The sequence below is a fragment of the Anguilla rostrata genome, chromosome 2 (assembly GCF_018555375.3).
Source record: "Anguilla rostrata isolate EN2019 chromosome 2, ASM1855537v3, whole genome shotgun sequence".
NCBI lineage: Eukaryota > Metazoa > Chordata > Actinopteri > Anguilliformes > Anguillidae > Anguilla > Anguilla rostrata.
Window position 1 is genome coordinate 56,433,061 of NC_057934.1, and position 23,828 is coordinate 56,456,888.

Genomic DNA, 23,828 nt, shown 5'->3' on the forward strand with positions numbered 1-23,828 from the left:
GCTGGTCATGGCAAGCACAAGCACAGCCATGTCAACCTTTGCTTGGGTCTATGAACAGGGCCATGACTGACAGTCCTGACAAAGACCCTTAAGTTCTTAGTCCCACAGTTCTCATTGTCGAGTGAAAAGATTGTAACTTAAACAAAAAAGATAGACGTTTCACCAAACTAGTACTGGGGAGTTCTCAGCACTTCAAATTAAATTCCCTTTATCTAAATTCATGACATGTGTCTGAGCTATCCCCTCACTCACCTTGGGTCCCTGCGGCACTTCAGAGGTCAGCTCGCATCTCATCACTGTGGTTATATTGAAAGCAGCTGTGCAGATAGCAGCAACGGGGAGAGAGTAAATTAAATGCCCACCTGGGCAACACATGCATTTTCAAACGGCAGGAGACCAAGGTGCCAAGCATTCTTCTGTATTGATCCCTCATAAATCATGCAGGCCCGAACACCAAAAGCACGCAAAAGCAAGGCTGGAAACGCTTCTTTCATCTACTCTTCACACAAACCGTACAAAGAAACATCAAAAATATGATTCAATTAAATCAATGCTATAAACCTGACATCAATGTCAAACCTAAATAGACTCCAAGGATACGGCTTTACAAAGTAAAACATTCTAACGGTCTTTCGGATACAGTGCTATAAACCTCTGGGTCAGAAATCAACGTAATTGTTAAGCAGCAAACTTAGTCTTAAAATGTCCCAAATAGCTTCGCTCTCTGAAGCAGGGATTTAGATTAAATGCAATTTAAACTATAAGGATACCATTGGGTTTTTGTACTTGGGATTTGCTTGGTGTTGGTTGACACATGTAATGGACAAACTTCCCTGGGAGATGGCTTTCTCTCACCGGGTGCAAAGAGGGCCTTTGCTGAAGATGTGGTCCAAATACAACAGCCTGCTGTGTTTAGGGGAATAATGGTCATCATATAAATATTCCCTGGAAAAAGACATTTTCTCTGGAGAATGCAGGATTACCACATGAGACCCCGGGAACAGAATGTCCAGCACAGCCAGCGAGAAGCTGGCACAGCGGTTGAGAGGATGGAGGAAGTAAAGAAAAAGATAACCCTGGAAGCCGAACAAAAGGACGGTCAGTTGTAAAGAAGGTATGGAGTTTTTTTTATTTCCCTTACTGACAGTAAGCAGTATATACATGTGTAAAAATACTACCAGGGCGTAGAATCCCAGTAACAATTAAAATGAGACAAAAATACGAACACACTTGATTCCAACATTTTCAAAAGGTGTCTTTTAACAGCAGTGATTTCCCCCCCAAGCACCCTCTCTCCAATTGTGTCAGACACCTTGTCAGACGCTCTGTTTCACTGCCAGGACAAAAGAATTATAAAAAGAAAAAAATAAGAGTGGGGGGTCCAAGACTGATGTACAAGCCAACAGATCAGGAGGCAGGTGGACCGGTTTAAACAGGAACCCAATCTCTTAACAGCAGATTCATCCCAGAACTGAGCTGAAACCTGTAATGTCTATAAAAATACAGATGATGTGACCCCACCGCCATCGGCCAATATAACTACATAAATATACACAACAGTGAGAAGATTTTAACGGTAAGATGGATCGACTTCCCATTTCTAGATTCCTGAGCAGAGACAAATTAAACCAGGCGCTTCCGATGCCGCTCCTGTCTGCTTTCCAGGGCTTGTAACTCGCAAACCTGACAGAGGGCTATTCAGTACTCAGCGAGAAGCGAAAGGGGCTGTTAGAGACAAATTAGATGACGTGGGAGAAAGAGTGGAGCTGGGCGGGGGGGGAGTGTTCAGACAGAAGTGTTCCGTGATCAGCGTCGTGCTCGGGCAGATCGGGCCAGCAGGGGTGGCGTGGCGATGGCGCCTCCAGAGTCTCCCCTCCACTTCCAAAACAGCGGCTGCACCACACAGGCCTTTACACAGACTCGCTGCCCCGCCCCACACCACCATGCCCCGCCACGCCACGCCGTCTCACTGCTTGGCCTTCTTGAGGATGGTGCCGACCGCAGAGATGACCGTAGTCTTGGTGCCGCTGGCGGTGGTGGTGACCGAGACGACGCCGGGGAGAGTGGCAGTGGTGGTGAGCAGCGCTGGCTGCGCCAGTGTCACCGGGACGGCCGAGTCCCACTTGCTCTTCCTCTTCTGGGCCTCTGCAGGGCGAGAAGCAGGAGGAGGAGGGAAAGAGGCTTTAGACAGCGGCATCTCTGCACAGCACCCAGTTATAGCATCCAGAGAAATATCTGAGCATGAAAAGATCAAGACATAGCATGGGGCGACATAGCTCAGGAGGTAAGACCGATTGTCTGGCAGTCGGAGGGTTGCCGATTCAAACCCCGCCCTGGGCGTGTCGAAGTGTCCTTGAGCAAGACACCTAACCCCTAACTGCTCTGGCGAGTGAGAGGCATCAATTGTAAAGCGCTTTGGATAAAAGCGCTATATAAATGCAGTCCATTTACCATTTATCACGAAAAAGACCAAGAATTTGAACTTTAAGGCTAAAAACAGGGGCTCTGTTCAACGGGAGTATCATCTTTAAGCAAAGCAGAATTAAAGAACAGTAAAGCTGTGACAAGGCACAAGTCCACACAGGACAGGCTCACACCTGTTGCCGTGGTGCTGGCTGTGTTGGTAGTGGGGGCCGCAGCATTGGTGGTTGTGCCCTTCTTAGTGCCCGTCACAAACTCGATCTGAAACAAACATGTCAGCGGTTGCCATAGCAGTTCAAACATGACTCAAAACCTCCAATTCATCCCTCCCAGTACATGTCCTCGTCAATCCAGGGAGCCAAAACTCTCAATAGCAGCCTGTGAAAACACGCACTTCTCCACTTCTTCCTGGCTTGCTGCGATGTACACTTTGTACTAGGCAGCTTCCTATGCATGCAGGTAATGACTTTTCATAGCCTCTGGAATTAGCTTTTTGGACAACTTCGCACACCTACAGAACGTTCCCCACCCTTTTTCTACATCCTTTGACTCTGTAAAAATCTTGATGATGGTAAACAGCAGCGAAGAGGCTTGAGCTGTTAAAACTTGCCCCCAGATGTACGCACAAGCACACGCATTTCTGTATTTCAGTGGTGACGGGAGTAAATATTAAGAAAACAGAGCTTGTTACAACTTGTACTTTCTCATCATCCTTGGTGATGAGAGAGAAACAGGAGGAGACATAACAGAGAAAAACCACATAGAGTGGAATACAAAAAAGTATGCAGGAATACAACAAAGTCAATTCCTATGACAATCACTGTGCATGATGGAAATATTCAGGGGGTGAATCATAAGCGCTCTATGTGATTACTGGGAAAGCAAAGGCATACAAAAAATGCATACATGGCGTGTAACATTTGTGCAGTACACAGCTCAGCTAATTTCAGTGTGTTAATAATGAGATGTTACAGCTCAGTGTTCTTTGTACGAGTGAACAGGGAAGTGCCTCAGGGCACTCACCTTGGTCCGCTCCTTTTTAGCCTTCTCAAGCTTGTCCATCTCCACTTTCTGAGCTTTGGCTATAAGGAGAAACAGATGCACACTGAACAAAGACCACGGGGGGCAAACAGCAGCCAAGAAAGATCCTGAAAAAGGAAAATATGCAGGGACCTGCTTACTCTACCTAGAGCTTCATAATAAGAGTCCTCAGACCAGCCATGCGGATCAAACATGTCCTGAGGGGAAAGGAAGAGAAACAGGATTCACATTCCTTCCTTCAGATTTCACCTCTCCAGTATCACTGAAAGTCATCTTACAACTTCAATATCATCTTGTTATACCACAATCCACAAAAAATGATGCCTTAGACACTCTCTTACAGACATCAAATTAAAATAAAATTAAAATGGGAATATGTATTCAGTTACCTGAGTAATTTATGATCAGACTGCAGAAACATAATTGTGTCAGGGTGCTATAATTATTTTAATACTTATATAAAAACTCTCCTACTCCCATTCTGTGATAGCTGCACTTTTACTTTCAAAAACATAAATAGCCAATATGGGCATGGAGTTTTCTGTCCCAATGGTCAACAATGAGAGTGTGCCTTTGAAAGTTTATTATGACAACTCAGGGAAAACAGAGGTCACTTTAAGAGATAACTACGCAATACAATACATGACAACAATACTACAGAGCACACCCCTCACCAAAAGCTTTTCTGAATTGAAAGAACATGCTGGAAACTGAAATGTATTCATAGCCATATTGAACTGAAAGTGAAAGCAAGTTACAGAAAATTCTACATTCTACTTAGGATAACCACAATCGTTGCAGCAACCCAAGACAGCTTTTGGTAAAGCACCAGAAGACCTAATGAACGGCACCTTACAGAACTTTCTCTTACAGAAAGTTTGCTAGCAATTATGCTGCTTTAGTAGGCCATATGTGCAAGGATATTCACTTCAAATTTAAAATAGGACGTTTTCTCTCTTCAATGAGACTGTTCAGATGAATGTAAACAATATAAACCTTTACCTTTGGATAGTTGGTTCCAAGCTCATCAATGCCACAGTACTGAATAAGTTTCTCGTAAATGCTGAAAAACACACAGGGTTACTCACAGATACGGAAGATCACACAAACACACAGCCTGGGAAACTGCCATTGCTGCTAAATAATGAACAGCACTACAAGAGAGCTACTTGCACAGAGGACTCACAACTACTTCAGGTTATCAGTATAAATATGCATTGCTGACAAAAGTACCCTACCAACATTACTGCCTTACAATCACACAAAATTGAGTCAACTGGGCTTTTTGGCTTAGTTGTATGTAACCTCATGTAAGAATTTATTGGTGATTTTTTCAGTTGGTGATTTCTTGGCACAAAAAAAGGTTTTAGTGTGAACCAATTGGTTCAAGCGGCCCATTATTAGTTTTGAAAATCATAGCTACAGTCACTGAAATTCATGTGTCACGCCAATATCAACATTACTTCATAAACCTTTATCTATTGCATATGACCGATGGAAATAAGACTGCCACCAACAGATAATCGGGTGACACACCTGGGATTGCGAAACTCCTTCTTCTTCTGGATGTGGCTGTTTGTGTCAAAGTCACCGTGTAATTTACGTTCATAAAGTTTATGGATCTTCTCCTGTCAAGAAAACCAACAATAAATTTCTGTCCCAACAGTAGTTTACGACCAGGACTTTCCGGTGGGACTTTCCCTCCCAACAGTGCATGGCTGGCAGTCTCGCATTTCTAAGCATGTCTCTCTGTCCACCGGTCTGCATGTCAGTGTGCTGTCTGTCTGTCTGCTCATGAAAGAGAAGGGCTTGTGGTCAGGACGTAAACACGAAGCTCGCCCAAGCAGCACTGTATACAGCCAGCAGAGCGCTCTGAATGGGGTCATTGTGCGATCACCATTTCTGATACCTGGGGGCTATATTTGACGAGCAGGCTCAAGCGAGACCCCAGAAACTGGCGCAGGCCTAGGCCTAATCCGTCTTTCCGCTCGCCGCGTTGCCCTCGGCGATAAATCATCAGAGCAGATGGACAGGTGACGGCAATTCCAGATGTACATCTACTCTAAAAAGGGGCTGCGATATGAAGACGTGAGAAGAAAAATTTGTGAAAGAGGAGCGAAAGGGCCGGGCGGGCAAATAACAGGAAACCCCACGGGCCAAATTTGTGCGCTGCCCGTGCCCTAACAACGAAACGTTTTTATTTGGAAAAGCACGGCCCAGCCCTTCCTCTGCAGTGGGGCAGTCATTGGGCTTGAGGGGCAGGATGTTAGTCATGAGGACACAGACAAAAGAGCGGAGCCGAGGGCAGGGCCCTGCAGCACCGCGGGGAAGGGGGGTGGGGTGGGGGGGCGTGCGTTTCTGCCACGCCCGGCCGCGGCCACTTCAAACGGCATCTCTGCCACGGAGCGCGGATGCAGGGCCCTGCTCCTCTACACCCGCGAGCAGCAATGGGCCGTTATGATGAGCACAGCAAACCTAGAATCAGACACTCACTGGTTCAGACCACGTGGGGTGAAAAGCTTCACAAGAAATACCCAGAGGTGTGAATGAAAAATAATAAAAATATCAGTGTGTAAATGATCAGTATTTAAATCAATTAGTACCTCCTAATTAATAAATAATGCAAAAAAAGAAAAGGCTGCTTTATAACAAAGTGGTGGAGTACTGAGGGAAGCTGAAGGAGTCAACAGAATAGCATGCGTAGGCCCACCCAAAGCAGTGACAAGGACAGACTATGATTCACTCTGATTCATAAAGGTCTAATATTACCTGAGCGTTATATTCAACTGATATGCTTTATTTAGTCTGGGCCACCACTTCAAATTCATATGAGGTCAACAAAAAAAATAAAGCACCAGCAAACAAAATTCAATACAGTTGTTGACCTTGGCCCACGTTCGGCAGTATATGACAATGAGCTGGAAATGAATATTCAGAAGCAAACAGCCCCAGCAGGAGATACCAGGGAGTGCAGAACACAGAGGAACGCAAAATAGTATCATGCTATTGTATCGTATGTTATCATATTCTGAGTCCTGCAGTCCATGTCATTGCTACAATAGCATTACTATCAAAGTAAAATGAAAACAGTGGTTTGCAAGAAATACTGGAAAAACTATTTGATCTACATTATTCCCTTCTTTTGGATAAACACAGTGTGAAGTATGGCAAAACAACCTACTGTTTTAATGTAAATTCCATATATATAATGGTATATAAAGGTATCATTTTTGACCAGCAAGAATGTCAATTTTTTTTATTCCGTCGATTTGTTTTATTCCTGTCAGTTCATTAGGTTTCATGCATCAAGTCTTTCCAAATTTTAGGCAATAAGTCTTTCCAAATGAGTTTGTGGACTTTAGGCATATTGGTATAAACTCATGAAAAGCCATAAATGAAAAGTTCAACCTTCGTGAACACAAAAAATGAATAAATAAAAATGAAAATACATTTCTATAATAATGCTAAAAATGGACAATCATTTGTTTGACTTTGTTATTTCAATAAGGAATAGAAGAGTATTGAAACCTTCACAGTAACATTTTGCTTAACTGACTGCATTTGACTGTGACATCATTACCCTGGGACTCTGGTGTGAAGCACAGGTCACAAGGACAAATAAACAGCAGGGGATTGGCTAAAAGTTCACAGAACCTGACCATATGCGTCAAACTCTTGGAGAACTTAAAGAAACCAACATGCCAGGTGCTGATTACAGCATTTTCTCATTAAAAAAATATCTGCCAGGAGAGGCAGATTTACTATAGGTTGTTCAATAATTCTACAGGAAGTTTTCCAAGGGCTCTTTGTTCTGCTTATCTGACAATACAGAGACTTGGCTCAGCTCTCAAGTTTGTCAGAGGGCTGAGAGTGCCCCTTTACTACCTGGAGGCCATTGTGTTTCCAGCCTCCCAGGGATACGTTAGAGCCAGGCCCCGCTGCCAAATCAGCCTCCAGCTAAAATACCCGCACAGATGCAGACACACACGCCCAAACAACGGCCTCTTTCCTTCCTAAGCTGGAACGGTTATTCAAGAATTTGTTTAATTTCAACTGTTCTAATATGAGGCAACTGGGTAGGTGGGACAGAAATTTTAAAATAATTCAATCACTTTTGGAGTTTTACCCAAAACAGGAAGACAGATTCCTCCACGTGAACAACAAAATTACTCTCAAATATACAAACAACTTCTCTGACTCTGGCTCTCCACATTGTGTGTGGCAGCGTTCATCTTGCTGCTAACCTGAATCAATGCACAACTCAATTAGGAACCAATGGAATGTGCCAGGAATCGGACAGCTCAGTGACTAACGTCTGAGAACATCAATAAAACAGACAAGGGCTTGATTGCACCTGCATACCAGAAGAAAAAAAAAAACTAAATTATTGAATGATGACCAGTTTCCTGTTTCCTGGCTCCAGCCAACCAGAGTGGCCCGAGCTGCATTTGGGGCATTCTCCAGGTCTGCCCCAGCTCAGCGTGTGGGCGGGCAGCACTCACCTGTAGGTGGTTGGAACAGCGTCCTGGCGGCTCGGGTGGGATCCGGATATCATCCGGTGACATGTTCCTCACCGTTTCTGAAAACTGGGCTGGAAGCAGCAGAAGTAGGAAACGCTCAGTCTTGCGCAATGACCGGCTTTATTCATACATACAGAATTAAAAGCACAACCCAGACTAGGAATACATGTGAAGACTCTACAAGGGTAAACGTTAGCATTCTGACAAATAAGGAGGAGTGAGCAGAGTATTGTTAAAACAGAAGTTATGATACATTTTTCAATATGAAGCTATTCCAGATGGGGCAGTGTAAGGGGTTTTGCCAGGCTCTTTTGCAACCACCATCATGACGAGAGGAGAAAGGCTTGGAATGAGGAGGCCTCGGCCCCACCCAGTCTGGGTGTGTCAGGGCTTGTGCTGGGAGGGCGCTGCGCTGCCCTGTTCTGCTCCTAACTGCAGCTCTGCCATTAACGCGTGTCAGTCTGCATTCCCATCTGTCCAGCCAGCCTGGACCCTGAACACTTTCTCCCCCCTCTCCACAGCACGCAAAGAACTCCTACAAACGGGCTAATGTCAAATCCTCCCCAACCTCACCCACTCCCCCTTTCTGCTGAAACTAAGGTAACAGGGTCCTTCATTCGTGCATTTTGTGCTGAGACAAACCACGTCTGCATGGCATTCCTGGGTATGTTCCAGGTTCATCAGGTGTAAGACAAAAGGTTTAGAAGGGCAACCCCACTGGTAAAAGTTACCTAGATGGTAGAAATAAATACACATGTATATAGCTCAGACGGACTTCCGACTAACCTGCATCAGCTCTAGACAGCGGCGAGTAAAGCACTATTCACCGGTTTAAATGGACCGGAGTTTCTCAGTCATTGCTTATCTTATCTTACCATTCATTCCTTTATGTGAAAGACGAGCAGTAAGAATGCTTTTCTTTACCAAAGGCTTCTATGTTTTTAGTTCAATTTCATATGGAATTTGCCAGGAGGATAGGATGTTAAGATATTTCGGCTTTATTAAAAAAAAAAAAAAAAATTTTTTTAAATGGAATTTGTTTCCAATAGACCAATGCAATATCCTGCTCCATGCACACAAAACATTCCAGTCCAGACAGGTAGGTGCTGACCTCAGCTTCCCCTCCTCCCCACCCCCTAGGCTGAAAAAGTGCCTCTAACTCAGGTAGTCACTCCCAAAATCCTTAGACTTGGCCTATGCCTCCTCAGCCTCGCCCTCCCCTGGCTCCCAGCCCACAGGCACTCCCTTGACCGGGCTTCACACTGCAGAACAGGAGAAATAACACTGCCTGCAGGATATGAAATACCCCTGCCTTTCCCTCTCCCTCTCCAGACCTGACCAGGCAAGTCCGACGACTTCTGCTGAATATAACAGCACATTCCCCGACTGAAACACGCCGCCAAAGGCGCGATCTCTGCCTGCCCTAGTGTGTGTGTGTGGAACATTATCTGATAGACGCACTGGATTGTTTTCCTTGTGAAACAGCTCTCACAAATCACATCCACTCCTTGCTATTCCGGCATCCAGAGTTCAAATGAGTTGATCACAAACACAACTAAAAATTCTCTCGCGCACCTACGAGCAGCTGACTAGAACGCGTGTGACTTGGTGAAATCTCCAAAGCAAACAAACCCCGCAGCTCCTGACACAATGTCTCAGGTGTGGGCCGTTTGTGCACCCAGCGAGCCGGGCAGAACCGCGCTCCACACCAGAGCTTCCAGTGAATGCTGCTTATTCATGCATTTTGGCCGACGCTAAGCACAAGCTGCACGTTCCTCTATCAACGGTGGAAACAGGACATTAACACACCGAGGACTATTAAGAAGAACGGTAAAGCAGGACCCAGCTGTAAGCTTCTTAAAAGTTACATAAACTCTGAAAACTTCCAGCGGGTTGTTGAAAGTAAAGGAAGAGGTGGGAGGAAATGGCCTCTAGCACGGCACACTGAAAGGAGGACATCGCCGAGACGTGGAGAAGCACTTCCCCGCCTCACAGACAGTAACGGGCACAGCGCTGTAATACGAGTCTGACAGAAAACAGGAAAATGAGTTCAACAATTCCTCACATTTCACGCCAAATTGCCTCGCTCCCCTCCTGACAACCAGAGAGCCACTCACTGAGCCTGACCCCACAAATAGTGTGAAGATTTCATCTCCTCGCAGATTCTAGGTGACCCAGGTGAATGAATTCATATTTCTGGGAAGATAGAGAAATTGAACAAATGCATGTGCATTTATGCATGTCTGTAAATATACATAAACAACGGACAAAGGCAGACACAACACAGAAGATATGGATCTATATTGGCTTATGTGTACTACAATATGCAAGCGTGCATGTAATCCACTGTGAATATGGTGAATAAAATAAATATAAATAATAAATGCACTGTTGACTAAAAGCCAATTATTAAAATTCACAAATGTCACCGTCCCGTACTTGTGTTGTACAAGTCCAGAACCTGAAATGCACACACCCAAGGTTCATTTTTAGTTACACTTTGCACCTTGAAATTGTTTCTTCTTGCCTAAGCAGCACCTGACACACTCTGTATAGAGCTTCTCTTTTCTTACTGATTTTTTTCTAAGCCCCATTTCACATCTGCAATTACGACAGAACATTCTAAAACATTCTAGAACATTCTAGAACATTCTGTTACCAAAAATAAATAAATAAATGCAGCACGGCCAGTGCTGATCTGTGCACATTTATCCGAGTCATAAAACCGCAGAGAAGATCTCAGTGAAAGGACAGTGTGGCACAGAAGGAAGTAGACTATGCCCTGGGTGCATATGTTGGACTTCCGCAGGGTCCTGCCTCCAGTTGAGTGTAGGGCGAGTGACATATGAGGGCACAGGCCCGGACGGCGCGGCGTGTTTTCACACTGCCCAGCGCTCAGTGACAGTGTCCCCACACACAGCACGCACGCACGCACGCACGCGCGCGCAGCCGAGCCAGACGGACTGACCGCAGGCGCTCGCGGACCAATGAAAAGGCTGAAGAGAATGCCCAAATCAGTGCCGCCTTTGTGTGCCCCGAACAAAGCCGATCTTCAAAATCCTCTCCCCAGACCTTTACAAGAAAATTCCAGCATTTTGCTCCCTCTTTGTGTTTGGTACATCAAATTACTGAAATTCAGCCCCCCACCCCCCCACCCCCCCCTCCCCTCCCCAACCCGCCAGTCCACATTCCAACTCTTTGACTGTCATAAAAGCCAAGCGGTGCACGAGACAAAACTGCTTCCCCTTTTTTGTTTTCCAATTCAATTCGATTTTTGCAAACTTTGGTTGGAATTAACACCAACCAATCTCAAAACACACTGGCCTAATTGGGATTTCATAAGGAGCTTAACAGCCCAGCCAGTTAGAAAGTGAGCAAACAAGGAGTGCCTGAGTTATAAATTAATCCAACTGTGGTGCGCAGGAGTGAAATTTAAAACCACGTGACGCGCGTGAAAGGACAGGCATGGGCTGGAAAAGCAGCGAGCGAGGCCCAGACGGCAGGGTGGAGCTCTGGCGGGAGCACGCCTGCGGCGGCTGTGGGTTTGACTGACTGGCGCTCCGTACCAGGTGACACGCGCACACAGCGCTTCCTGCGCCCGGCAGAAGGGCGGGATGCGGACGCAGCCGCGGTGATTCACAGCCGGTGGACCTCTCACACCCGGCTGCGGAAGGACAGCGTGACGCATAACGCCACGCCTCACCTCACCATGCGGCCGGTCCGCCGCCTAACAGGGAGTACCCCGAGGACTGCCCCCCACCTTCCAAACTTACACCACCGCACCGGCGTCCTGCTCAGCGGCCTCGGGACGGTCACGCGCGCGCCGCCGCTGAGCGCGCCCAGTAGCTAATCATTCACAAACTCAAACAGCACTCGGCACTGGCATGTGACGCAGAACCAGGAGGAGTCTGCACCTTTGTAACCTGCGTCCCCTGAGGAAGACTCAACCTCAGACAATGACTTCACCGTCTGACAACCAAGCCTACTCTGGTCGCGAACGAACCGCGGCCACACAGACAGACGCACAGACAACGTGGACCTGACGCACGTGCCAGCAGCTAAGGGCGCGCGCAACGCACGGCGCCTGGGGTTGATGTAAACGCAGCCTACTCACCGACCAGTTCGTTGGGGTCTCTCTTCTCACTTTCCGAAATTTCCTAGAACAAAGCACAGTTAAGAGCAGGCTTTCAGTCATTAGGGCAAGAAAGGTGACAACGGTCGGGCAGTCTAAGACTCAATGCATCCCAGCCAAAACTCCTGCTGTGAAGAATCTGTCGGGGGAACAAGTCAATGGTAGTAATATCAGACAGGACTGAGGATGCGCAGTCATACTTTATTGTATGGCTGGGGATACCTACAAAATGGATGGTCACATGGTTAAGCATGGAATCCACAGCAAATGGCAATGGCATCAGCAGTCATGAATGTCTTTACCAACGTTGTAAGGAGACTAATGTTGACTCGAGACATGGAAATAACGCTGCCAATACAGCAGCAGTTAAAGTCAATCCGGGTCCTATCAGAAGCAGGTCAGCAGACAGGAAAAGCAGGAGGTGTGTGAACCGAGTGCAGACTGACTGTTGGGGCCATCATATCCCACTCAGGGTCGGTGGGCTTCTGCAAAAACATTTAACTTACCGTTATCTTTCAGCTGAAGATACATATCTATCTTCATCACATGATTACAGTACATAAATACATAAATAAGACGGACTGTGTTCAGTCATTGCAAGGACTACATGTCACAAGAGCGACAAGTGGCCCTCAGGACACTGTGACGGTATGATCTATACATCAATCTTATGTTGGGAAATTATTGTGCAGTGCTCACTTTTGTGACCAACTACCGGGGCCAGGGGTGGAATTTATCAGAACTCTGATCTATCTGGGCCCACGCATCTTTACCTGTCACTCACAGTGTGTGGGCACGGCAGAGTCCTAATATCAGGACTGAGGAAATCTTGCTTCTTGGACACATTATAACCCTTGAGATATGGTGACTGCCCTTACCTTCATTTGTAAATGATGATACACTACCATTGAAATTTTAAAATGTGTTCAGAGTCCCTCCCACAGTCCAAAGACATGCAGGTAGGCTAATTGGAGACTCTAAATTGCCCACAGGTATGAGTGTGTGAGTAAATGGTGAGTGGATGGTGTGTGTGCCCTGCAACAGATTGTCAGCCTGTCCAGGGTGTATTCCTGCCTCTCGCCCAATGCATGCTGGGATAGGCTCCAGCACCCCCATGACCCTGCCCGGGATAAGTGGGTATAGATAATGGATGGATGGATGTTCACAGAGTTGTATTTGTTGTATTTGTCTTTGGCAGGCAACTGCAACATGCCATTTACATTAGGGGAATAAATCCCACAATGCAAAGCCACATAAGCTAGTTGCTTAATGTTACTAACAGTAAGTGTGCCAGTTATACTAATAAAATAATCCGCTTGTCCGTCAACTCAGCCACTAAACTTCTGGCAAAAGTAGACAAGACATTGTGCATGTTGTGTGAAATAAGAATGTGAAATTAGTCAAACACCTCTCACCTGGGACAGGTTGTATATTCCAGTCTACAGTATATTTCTTAAGCATGCGGTTCCTCTAACCAGTGAACGGCCCCTCGGGGGAAGAGGTGGCTGGCACCGGGCACCCACAGCTCAGGGCCAGGCATGCTGTGTAACAGGGCGGGGTCACCGCTTAGGTGTGACTCATGCTTATCTAAGCCCTGAGCACAAATCGCTCTGCAGCGGAACAAGCTGTGACTCGGCACAGCAACAGCGCGCCAGCAGCCAACGCACAGCCGGAACATTAAGCGACAGCTCATAGCTACGTGTTGATAAAGCCACATGATGCCAGCGATTATAAAATATTTTATTCTACCTGAGATTATATTAGGGGGCGGAAAACGGAAATGATTTAATAAAGCAATAAATGCACAAATGGGTGGCTAATGGAAATCTGAATGTTACCAGTGTGGGGGCCGGTTCGACATCTTGTGTTGATGCAGCCTGCTAAATAACAGAAACAGGCGAATGCTAGGGCTAGTTTCCGTCCTACGCTATTTTTGTGGACATTAGTTGATGCAGCCAGCAACTGAACGCTACCCATCGTTGTCTCTGCCAATAAATTTTCTGTTCATTTAGCTAACTGTGCCAATATTTCAGGGCACAGCTATATAGCAAATCAGCAAGTTGGCAGGTTGGCAGGCTAAACTGCATGAGAGAAAAACACCACCTCAACAGTGGATTTCATTTAGACATACAAAAAGCAGAACAATTAGGCTAAAAGGCATAATTACGGTGATGACAGATATTTCACAAAGATTCAAATAGAAGAACAGGTAACATATTACTGGCAAACCAGTGCTCTGAGCCCACTCCACCTCTCTGAGGGCAGGCTGTCAGATAAGCTCTCAGCCTCATGGGTCTGAGAAAGCCACCGAAAAGGTTTTTACATTAAATGAGTTTCTTTCAACCAGACCCTTATTTTCTTAGTATTTTCCATCATTCCTATCGGTTCTGACAGTATTTCACACAGCTGCTTCACTGTTCATTAACGATAGGAATGATGGGAAATACTACGAAAATAAGACCCAGGTTGGGTCTTATTATCCTTTAACAGCCTTAATATATTCACTTTCTAGTGAGGTTTCCAGTGCTGTTATCCAGCATGTAAGTTCTCAGAGTATAACAGAGAGACTGGATCCTTCTAAGACAACAAACTATGCAAGGGTGGGGGTGGGGTGGGGTAATCAGTGCTGATTCTGAAAGGTTGCCTTTCCATGCCAAGACTCTGGGCATCACAAGGGTTCAGCAGAGGGGAACAGTGCTCCCATTCACTCAGCGACTCATTCTCTCTCACACACATACCTCAGTATGCCACACAATACTGCCACCCTGTTACCTAGCAACTGCGGGGGCACATCCAAGCATTGCCCTGGAGGGGAGGGAGAAGGGGAAGTACCAAGTGACTGGGGATAAAGGGGAGTCGCAGTAAGGGGGGGGGGGGGTAATTTTAAGGGGTCTGGCGGGGAGCAGGAGCAGGTGTACAGTAAATCAATAAACAAACATATTTTTTTGAATCACACTGCCACTGCCCACAATAGCACTATGCCCATGAAATCCAACAGCATCGATTCAACTCGCAATTCCGTGAAACTGCCTCCATTCCCTGGTATTGCTTTGTGGCTTTTTAAGGGGGCGGGGGGGGGGTGGTTGGGGGTCATCTTTTCTCCCCTACCCCGATGTGAGACAGTGAACTGAAAAATGTGGAAATGAGCCTCTCTCTCTCCCTGCTGTTGCTCTTTGTTCCTCAGGCTGCTCTCCACAAGGAGAGGAAATGCATCACTCTGCCAGCCAAGGAAAACTGGAGCTGGTAGAGACCAGTTTGCTTAGGCCAATTTTGAATAGCACGGCTTGTTCAAAGCACCAAGGGGAGGGCAGCCATTTTGAGGGCTGAATGAGGAGTTGACAAAACAGACTCCAGAACGCACCGGAATCAGCGAGAAGAGCTTCTGATGCAGTAGGCTCCATTTTGACAGAGAGCACCATCAACATTGGTGTCTATACACACACAAAGCAGAATGAGGACACGCGCACTAACCGGCTCCTAAAAAACTAAATGTGTACAGAAAATATTTTAAACCCGACATCGCGTTCGTACTACCTTTCCCATCCTTTGACTACAAAGGGCTTTTTAACTGACAATTTTTATCAACAGCAGACATGTTTTGTGCATTTGTGCGATCCAGCAGCAGAACAGAGTGGCTGCAGATTACCACTGCAGCCCTTCTGTTTGTTTACCAGCGCTCCGGGCCCCGGAGAGGACACAGCCTGCAGAGGACGCTGGGAACTCTCAAATGCGACAGGGCGCTAGAAGCTGCTGCAGAAGCGCTGGCAGGTGCTTTCACTGGGCAGCCTGCAGATACCGAGCCATTCACACCGACTCTCCAGCAGGCGCTAAACGGCTGCAGAAGCACGAGCGCGTCTGACACATTTAAACGATTTATCTGGCGTGTGAATAGCGCGCGTGAGGAGCTGTGATGTGCAGAGGTGACGCACAGCGCTGAAGCGCTGCAGAGCGGGGAAAGGGCTCCACTTCCTGCCTGCGAGAGCAAGGCGGCAGAGCCACGTACATAAAGCGGAGTTGCGCAACCGCTCGACCCATTTCCTAATCGCTCGCAGCAATAAACCTGCGTGGGTGTGTTTCAGAAGCTCAGCAGCACGAGCGCGTCGCCGCACTTGGATCTTTTGTTGCTTTAACCCCTGAGGTTTCTTTCATTTGTCTTAAATAAACTTGAACCAGTCCTAAAGGGGGGGGGGGTAAAAAAACAAAAAAAAAGTACAGCAATTGTCCTCCCTTGCTTTTCCCCGTCCCGTGTTCATTGTGATTGAGAACGACCTCATAAAATAAGAGTTGCATGCTGTTATGCTAGAATGTAGGCTTAGCAGCCTCATGTCTGGTGCCCATACTTATCAGAGCTGGGGAAGGTGGGCTACTAGGACCCCCGATGCCTGGACCTGCTCAGCTTTTGGCTTTGCCCAGAACTACTTTAGCAACAAAGCCAGAGCGCTGAGCCCCCCGGCTCCCAGAGTGCAGCCAGCTCCGCGGGCGGCCCGTGCAATCAGCAGTGCCTCTGTCCAACACAAACAGGCTGAGGGCAGGAAGGCTGCAGACAAACCCAAACTCCTACCAGCAAAGCGGCCCCAGTGAGCCCGGCCTGTGAAAATAAAATCCCTCCCTGATAAAGATGCAGCGGGCTATCAGAGTCAGGCAGGTGCCAGTTCCAACAGCACCGCTGCCCCTCCCGCACCTCTGAGGCCCTGTCCCCCTCCCCTGCTCTCTGAAGGCAGCTCCCCACGGCCGGCAGCTCCACAGGGAGAGCGCAGACACACAGCCACGCCTCTCTGCGTCACACCCAGCCACCTCCACCACAAAGGCAGGGCAGGAAACAGCCTCAGTCAAAACGGGATTTCACAGAAAGTACTACTTTTTATATATATACAAATAACAACAACAATAATAACAATAATAATAATAATAATAATAATAATAAAAGGCAGCCAAGAGAAAACACCAACACTAAAGCCCACCACCATGACATTCTCCTTCAAATAGCTGCTTCTATAAATGACTGATAAAGAAAACAATATTTTTAGCTCATCAGTAGCCAGTGAGCTCAAAATAAAAAATAAAATAAAAATGCATATAGCATATCCCTGCATCTTTACATTCCCCAAATTAAAATAATAGGGAAACATGTACAGTCCATATGGTCTGTGTAGAACTATATATTTATCTGTCATGGCTAATGTGGAAAAACGCAGGTATGCTCACAACAAAAATCATACCTATAAAAAGGCCTTTATATTTACATACAAATACAGATATGTACGTTAGTGCATATAGGCATACATACATTCACACTCAAACTTATATTATAGACCATATTGGCACATCAATTTCTTTTACACTTAGTCAACAAAAACAGTCACATTTCCCTCTCATTAACCTCTCACTATAATGTAATGGTACAATCCTGCTTCCACACACCTAAAACTGGGCAAGATTAAATGTGAAGCTTGGAGACATAGGTCCTCTGAATACCTCTGTATACAGCCATAAATATGCCCGGAAATGGCCTCCAGAAAAGGCTTCAAATCTAAATCAAGTGCTCCACCTAGTGGACTTTTTCTCTGTAATAAAATAACTGCAGGCTTCTTTTCAGTGCTCTCCAAATGTGGCTACTTCCCACACATCTACACCCCCTTCCTTTTTTCAGGTCACTAGGAGCCTCAAACAAGGGGGTTTCAAATACCTTAAAATCATCTTGGTCTCCCCCCTCAAGGTCTGATTCGTCCTCTTCCTACAAAGACAAGAATGCAAAGGGTTAAAACCACAGGTGGTGGGGGGGGCGGGGGTGTTGGGGAATGTCACTGAACACAGGGCAGAGGCAAATTTCCCCAACCAACACTGATCTTTCTATGCGCAATAACACTTAACAGTGCAAAGGAGCCCACTGCAAATCATTCTGCATACAACTTAAGTTTAAAAAAAACATTGAATAAGTTGATGAAAAAAAGACAGAGTGATCTTTCGTCTGTTCCTTGTACAATAATTAACACGTTTTCCCTTATTTCCTACAGACAGGTTATATAACCTCTCACTAATGCTTCCTTATACACTTGATCTGGTTGCTGCATTAAGGGCCTGAAACTGAACCAATCTGCGATATGAATGTAGACAGCAAAACGCACAAAACACAAAGCAAAACAGACAGCAAAACGGGGTGACATAGCTCAGGAGGTAAGACCGATTGTCTGGCAGTCGGAGGGTTGCCGGTTCAAACCCCGCCCTGGGTGTGTCGAAGTGTCCTTGAGCAAGACACCTAACCCCTAACTGCTCTGGCAAATGAGAGGCATCAATTGTAAAGCGCTTTGGATAAAAGCGCAATAAAAATGCAGTCCATTTACACACATACACACACACAAGCACATGTGCGTGCACACGCTCGCAACACAAGCACCGCACACACGCACACGCACACACACATACGCACGCGTTCACACGCGCACACACACATGCACGCACGCACACACACACACACTGAACATGTACACAAAAGAGCATTACACTCAAACACTTAAAACTGGGTGCTGCTGGACAGCTCACCCTTAAATGCCGCTCTATAACTATACACTCATTTACCCCTAATTATGCAGAATTTAATGACACCTGCATCCTTACACATACACATCCTGATCACATACATACACGTGCACGCAGACACGCACGTGCGCACACACACGCAACAAAAGCCTCCCTCACAAACAGCCATTCAAAAGTGGATTACAGGCTCTAAAAAGCACAGCCCGGATTAGCTACTTGTATGACGCAGTGCTCAACTGTACTCCAAAAGTTATCCAGAAATTAATTTAAATGGCCTACACTGCACAATCCAGAGTACAGAAACAAGCTCTTCGCCCATGTTTTTCTTTTTTGCTGGTCTGCAGCATTTATTACCATATTTTTCATGACATAACAAAAAGGCACTAGGCACAAGCGAAGCTCTTCTGCAGACTTCACACTCCACTTTGATTTGAAACTTATACAGTACAGCAATAGATGAGTAACCTTGACTTGGAAGTTGTGGTGCAATAATGCATTTTTCAAATGGTGGGGGGAGGGGGGGGGGGCGGAAGAGGGTGGGAAATTAGCTAGCTCAAAAAAAGTTTTACATTTAAACAAACAATGCAACACATCCAACCTTGCAATTAGTCTGTCAGGCAGAAGTGAGAAGCGTGTTGTGTAATTAGCCACTGACTGCATCACACACAGCATTAATAACCTAATTAAATGCATCACCACCTCTAGTTCAAAGTTTCCTGCTGTATTTTGTATTCATGACAATTATGTGAGCAGCTATGGCCTTTCCACCTTGCATTGTTTCGAATAACTCCAGGCAACATACACGCAGTATGAGCACAGGAAAGGACGCAGAAGCATAATTACAGAACAACATAATTAAATTGCCTATTTGTAGTACCAAAGAACATACATCATAGAACAGTATATAGAAGTGAAAGTACTGATGTCATTACAGTTCATCTGTGACTATTGGCCCCAAAAGCCAGGGAAGAATCATACAAATTAAAACAGCCATGGCCAGCACAGAAGGGGGTGCTTTTGGGGTGCTGATGACATGGTTTTTATGATACAATCGGTTGAGTTCTACTCAAGACCAGCAACACCCACATGCCACCTTCCATCCACACTGACTGTATTTCTTCCAATAGAGGCATCAAGGGATGAAATAAAATCATTTTCTTGGAGCTTATCATCTTTGAGCACATCAGCAAGGAGTTTCCAATAAAAACAACTGAAACAAGTTTACACTTGTAATCTGAGAAAAATAAAGTTATTTTAGCATTACTGAAGTATACGTCATTCCACGTTTGAGAATTAGTTTGACGTTTGAGAAAAAGCTTGTACTTGCAGTATACAGTTATTTTACTTATTTTATACAGTTTTTGTTAAGCTTTGTCAAGGGTGTGAATATCACTGTTACTGTAAGCACTTTCATTTTTAAACCAAATATTATCCACCAATTTTAATTTTTTAACACTCAATTCAGAACAGATGCAGGCAGCCCTGCAGTTGGATGCTTAATTCTGTTAATTTCTGCATTGCCAATCATCAGCATTGCAGTCACAGCTAATACAAGCGTGCTACTGCATGTTTGGCATATACTCTTACACTGACATATATACCGGCCCTCCAATATTGTTTTGGATGAAACTGTCAGTAATGAGATTCTGCTATTTTGGGTGGAATATGCCTGAATTTTACCAAATGATATTCACTATCTACACATAACTTCAGCTGAAATGTAGGTCTCTGACTGTGCACAGGACACCATAGCACTTCAATGCACCCCCATACGCATTAGTGTGCTGTATTTGTCTGAATTCCACTCAATATATTATTAAAAGGAGAAAACCAAGTGTGTCTTCTTTTTACCAACAACCACAAAAAGGCATTGGAAGCCACTGCCCAGAAACAGTCCGACTGACCGAATTCCTGGAGCTGTCACCGCTGTCCTCGTCTGCAGAGTCCCTTCCTTCACCCTCCTCCATCCGGTTGACATCATCATCCCCATAGCTGGCTGACACAAGCCCACCATGGATCTCTGAAAAACACAATATGCCTCGTATTCAGTGTCCATCACAAAAGCAGGAACACTGTAGGTAAAGTCTCAACCTGGGCTGGCCTGATTATAGTATGACCGGTCACTCTAATCTCATCAGCACTGAGTACTAGTGCAAAAAATATGCCATGAAACTTAGCCAGGCAGCTCCCAAATTTTCATTACATGCAGTTAAAGGAATGTGGAGTTTTTGGATTTCAACCCAGGCACAACAGCAATGGCTACTATAACTATATGTTACTTTGAACCTCCTTCACTTGCTAGCTGTAGTTCAGATTGATAAGGCTGATTGTGGTAGTCAATTTGTTAGCCAAAAATATAACCAGTGACTGTTTTTCAACTTTCAACGATTAGCAATAAGAGTTGGGAAATTGGTTTCTGTTGTTATATGCACGGATTACACAACTCATTTATGCCAGGGCTCCAAAACCAGGATTTTCTTGAAGACGACCATTGAGGTCATCATTTTTATGCAGATATCAATTTTAATGTCATAATCGACGTGCAGACTTTCCAGTAAACCTCGAATTCATACAGTACTGTACAAATCTATGATATTATGACATTAGGACACACGTTTCAATATATGGCAACTAGTGTACTGAAGCGAAGTCTAGCTATATGTACACAGCTATAAACTGGTCATTTTTTGGCGAAAAGATTAAAAAGTATTGGAACCCCTGTTCTAACATGCCACTAGGTAAACTCTTGACATTTAAGGAAGCTGAAAATTTCACTTCGTAGGTATCTTCGTGGGAATAGTTAAATACGCAGCTCCCTGGCATAGTTTGAGAATGGAATAGGTTTACAATGTTAATTTACAAGCTAGTGTTACTTCCATCGACGTTAGTCAACTGGCAAATTAACGCTGGTGGCTCAACTACAATAGTCAACCAGGAGATCTGCCCTCATCATTCACAAGATAAACTAAACAACTGAATATGTGAATTCGTACCTTTCCCGCTTGCTTAGTAAAGTTAGCTAACTGGTTAGTTAAGTTAGCTTCATAGCTAGTAACGTTGTTGGTATTATAATAGGTATTTTAACTAGCTAACTAGATAGCGAACGTTACTAGGAATACTAGTGACATCTTGATTCCATGTGCGGTGTGCGGACCAAGCTTCCACTGAACTAATAAACCGCAAGGATACACTAAGGTAAAACACTGTGGTCCTAGTCTCACCAAATAGCTGCGACCGAGTCCTACCTGTTTCTCCGGCCTCTGCATCGGAATCGGGATCCGAATCGTAAACCGCCAACGAAGACAAGGGAACACTCTTTTTTCCGCTCGCCATTGCTGTTATGAGTCGCACAACTTTGGTGTCATTTGGCCATTCCTTTGCGCATGCTCTTTGGTGTATTTGAAAAAGAACCTGTGACTCAAAACAAAGCGCCATCTCCCCCTGGCGTAAACAAAGGTGGAAGACGTGTGTTGTAGGTTTGGTTGAAAGCACAAGTTTTAGTTCTGTGGGTCCAACAACGCTCTCTGGTTTAAAATAGGAGGAAGAAAGCACACGATTTAAGAAATAAATACACGTAAATAGCTCTTTTTATTTATTTATTTTAATTTTTTTTTTTTTAGAAAAATTGAGACTAGCTTTCAATAAAATTGAAACAAATATTTGTGTATGTAACTTCAGGTAAAGAGCATAAAATAAATACACTATATGACCAACGGTATCTGGACACCCCTTGGTTTGGGGCTGTTTTCAATGGTTTGGGCTAGGATCCTAGGCAGATCTTAATGCTACACCATACAGTGACATTCTAGATGATTCTGTGCTTCCCAAAACGTCAGTTAATGTGACTTCAGTTTGGGGAAGGCCCTTTCCTGTTTCTGCATTACAGTGCCCCCGGCTCTGCTACCCAAAATGATTTTAACAGTTACTGTAAACTTTGAGCTAGTTAATGATAATGCTGATTAACTTCTGATTGACATTTTATGACAGTGTACTGATCCATAAGTTGCTTATTAATATATCTAAATAATCAAGCAGGGCTTGTTAATGAAATGCTCCATTTTGTATTTCTGCTCATGTAAAAACATTTTCTCGCACACTTCTTTTACCTCTGATGTTTACTTCATCTGACGTCCATGTAATCACTTGGAATTTGGAGAAGAAAATGCAGTAAGTTCGTAAATAGTAAATGTATATAAAGTAAATTCAATCAGGATACTCATGTATTTAGATTAAATATTTAAATGAATGAAATTATTTCGGTTTGGCACTGAATGAATCTGCTTTAAGTACCTGTGTGAACACACTAGTGCGCACTAAGCTATTGAACAGAGAGCATGATACATCTCCCCTACTACACAGGAGAAATAACAACCCCCCCCCCCCCCCCCAGTACATAGAAGCAGATACAAACCGGTACGGTCTGTGATGGTGGAAAGTCAGCAGGAATTCTTTGAGCAACGATTGTTAGAGCAGTAATTATAAATATATATATGAGCAGGAACAGCAGAGTTTATGAAGCGCAGATGTGAGTATGAGAACATGTGCTTGCTGCGGCCGACCATTGGCTGTGGCAAGAGTTTCCTGACCAAACCTGCTATATATATTTCATGTGCAACGCTCATTAGTCACAAATAGTGACTATTATCACATTACCATTCAGGTGGCTACTGGTAGAATGCTTGGTGTCAGGTCAGGGTTTACTCATATGCAGTAAGTTCACCTTACAGATGCAAGATGATAGGCATTGTGTGTTGAGAGAGTATTTACATTCAAAAGCAGCAATTTCAGGATTATTGCTCAGTGTAAACTGGCTGGCCATAACAGTGTAAACTGGCCATAACGATTAGGCATGCCAGCTTGTCAATCAGGGGCAAAGTACAGATGTACATGTTGTCCAGGAAAGAGCTTTTATCTCCCGAAGTTATGGGCAACATTTAGGGGAATTTCCCATAAGAGGTAAATCATGGGGTGATCTGCACACTCCTACTAATAAAATGGCATAATAAAGTGGTTGTAACTCTCACTTTGAATGACACCCAAAACCACAGAGCAAACATTTATTCTCCTGTGGTTGCAAAAGAATGCTTGTTCTGAAAGGGCTTAAGGAAGGATCAGGATAAACTCTCTAATTGGTTTTGAAAGCTGTGAGGTCTTTCTGTGAGACAGAGTTAACATTT

General features: G+C 44.9%; 1 protein-coding gene across 1 annotated transcript; it reads right to left on the reverse strand.

Annotated features, from left to right (window-relative positions):
- Nucleotides 1–1,103: 1,103 nt before the first annotated feature.
- sap30bp (SAP30 binding protein) lies at nucleotides 1,104–22,056 on the reverse strand. The gene is made up of 11 exons (XM_064323299.1): nucleotides 21,897–22,056; nucleotides 20,556–20,671; nucleotides 17,801–17,848; nucleotides 12,097–12,139; nucleotides 7,965–8,053; nucleotides 4,999–5,090; nucleotides 4,465–4,525; nucleotides 3,608–3,659; nucleotides 3,445–3,503; nucleotides 2,598–2,682; nucleotides 1,104–2,145 (listed from the first exon to the last, which is right to left on the reverse strand). Exons 1-11 carry the CDS (start codon nucleotides 21,982–21,984, stop codon nucleotides 1,967–1,969), a joined length of 912 nt encoding a protein of 303 aa, XP_064179369.1. The 5' UTR covers nucleotides 21,985–22,056; the 3' UTR covers nucleotides 1,104–1,966.
- Nucleotides 22,057–23,828: the final 1,772 nt, after the last annotated feature.

Bases quoted from the DNA above. Each gene is read 5' to 3' on its own strand.
- sap30bp (XM_064323299.1), bottom strand. From the start codon at position 21,984: ATGGCGAGCGGAAAAAAGAGTGTTCCCTTGTCTTCGTTGGCGGTTTAC. The intron at 17,849-20,555 runs GTCAGTCGGACT...TTGTCTTTGTAG, and splicing joins GTGACAGCTCCAGGAATTCG to GAAGAGGACGAATCAGACCT. The intron at 3,504-3,607 runs GTAGAGTAAGCA...TTCTCCTTATAG, and splicing joins CTCTTATTATGAAGCTCTAG to CCAAAGCTCAGAAAGTGGAG.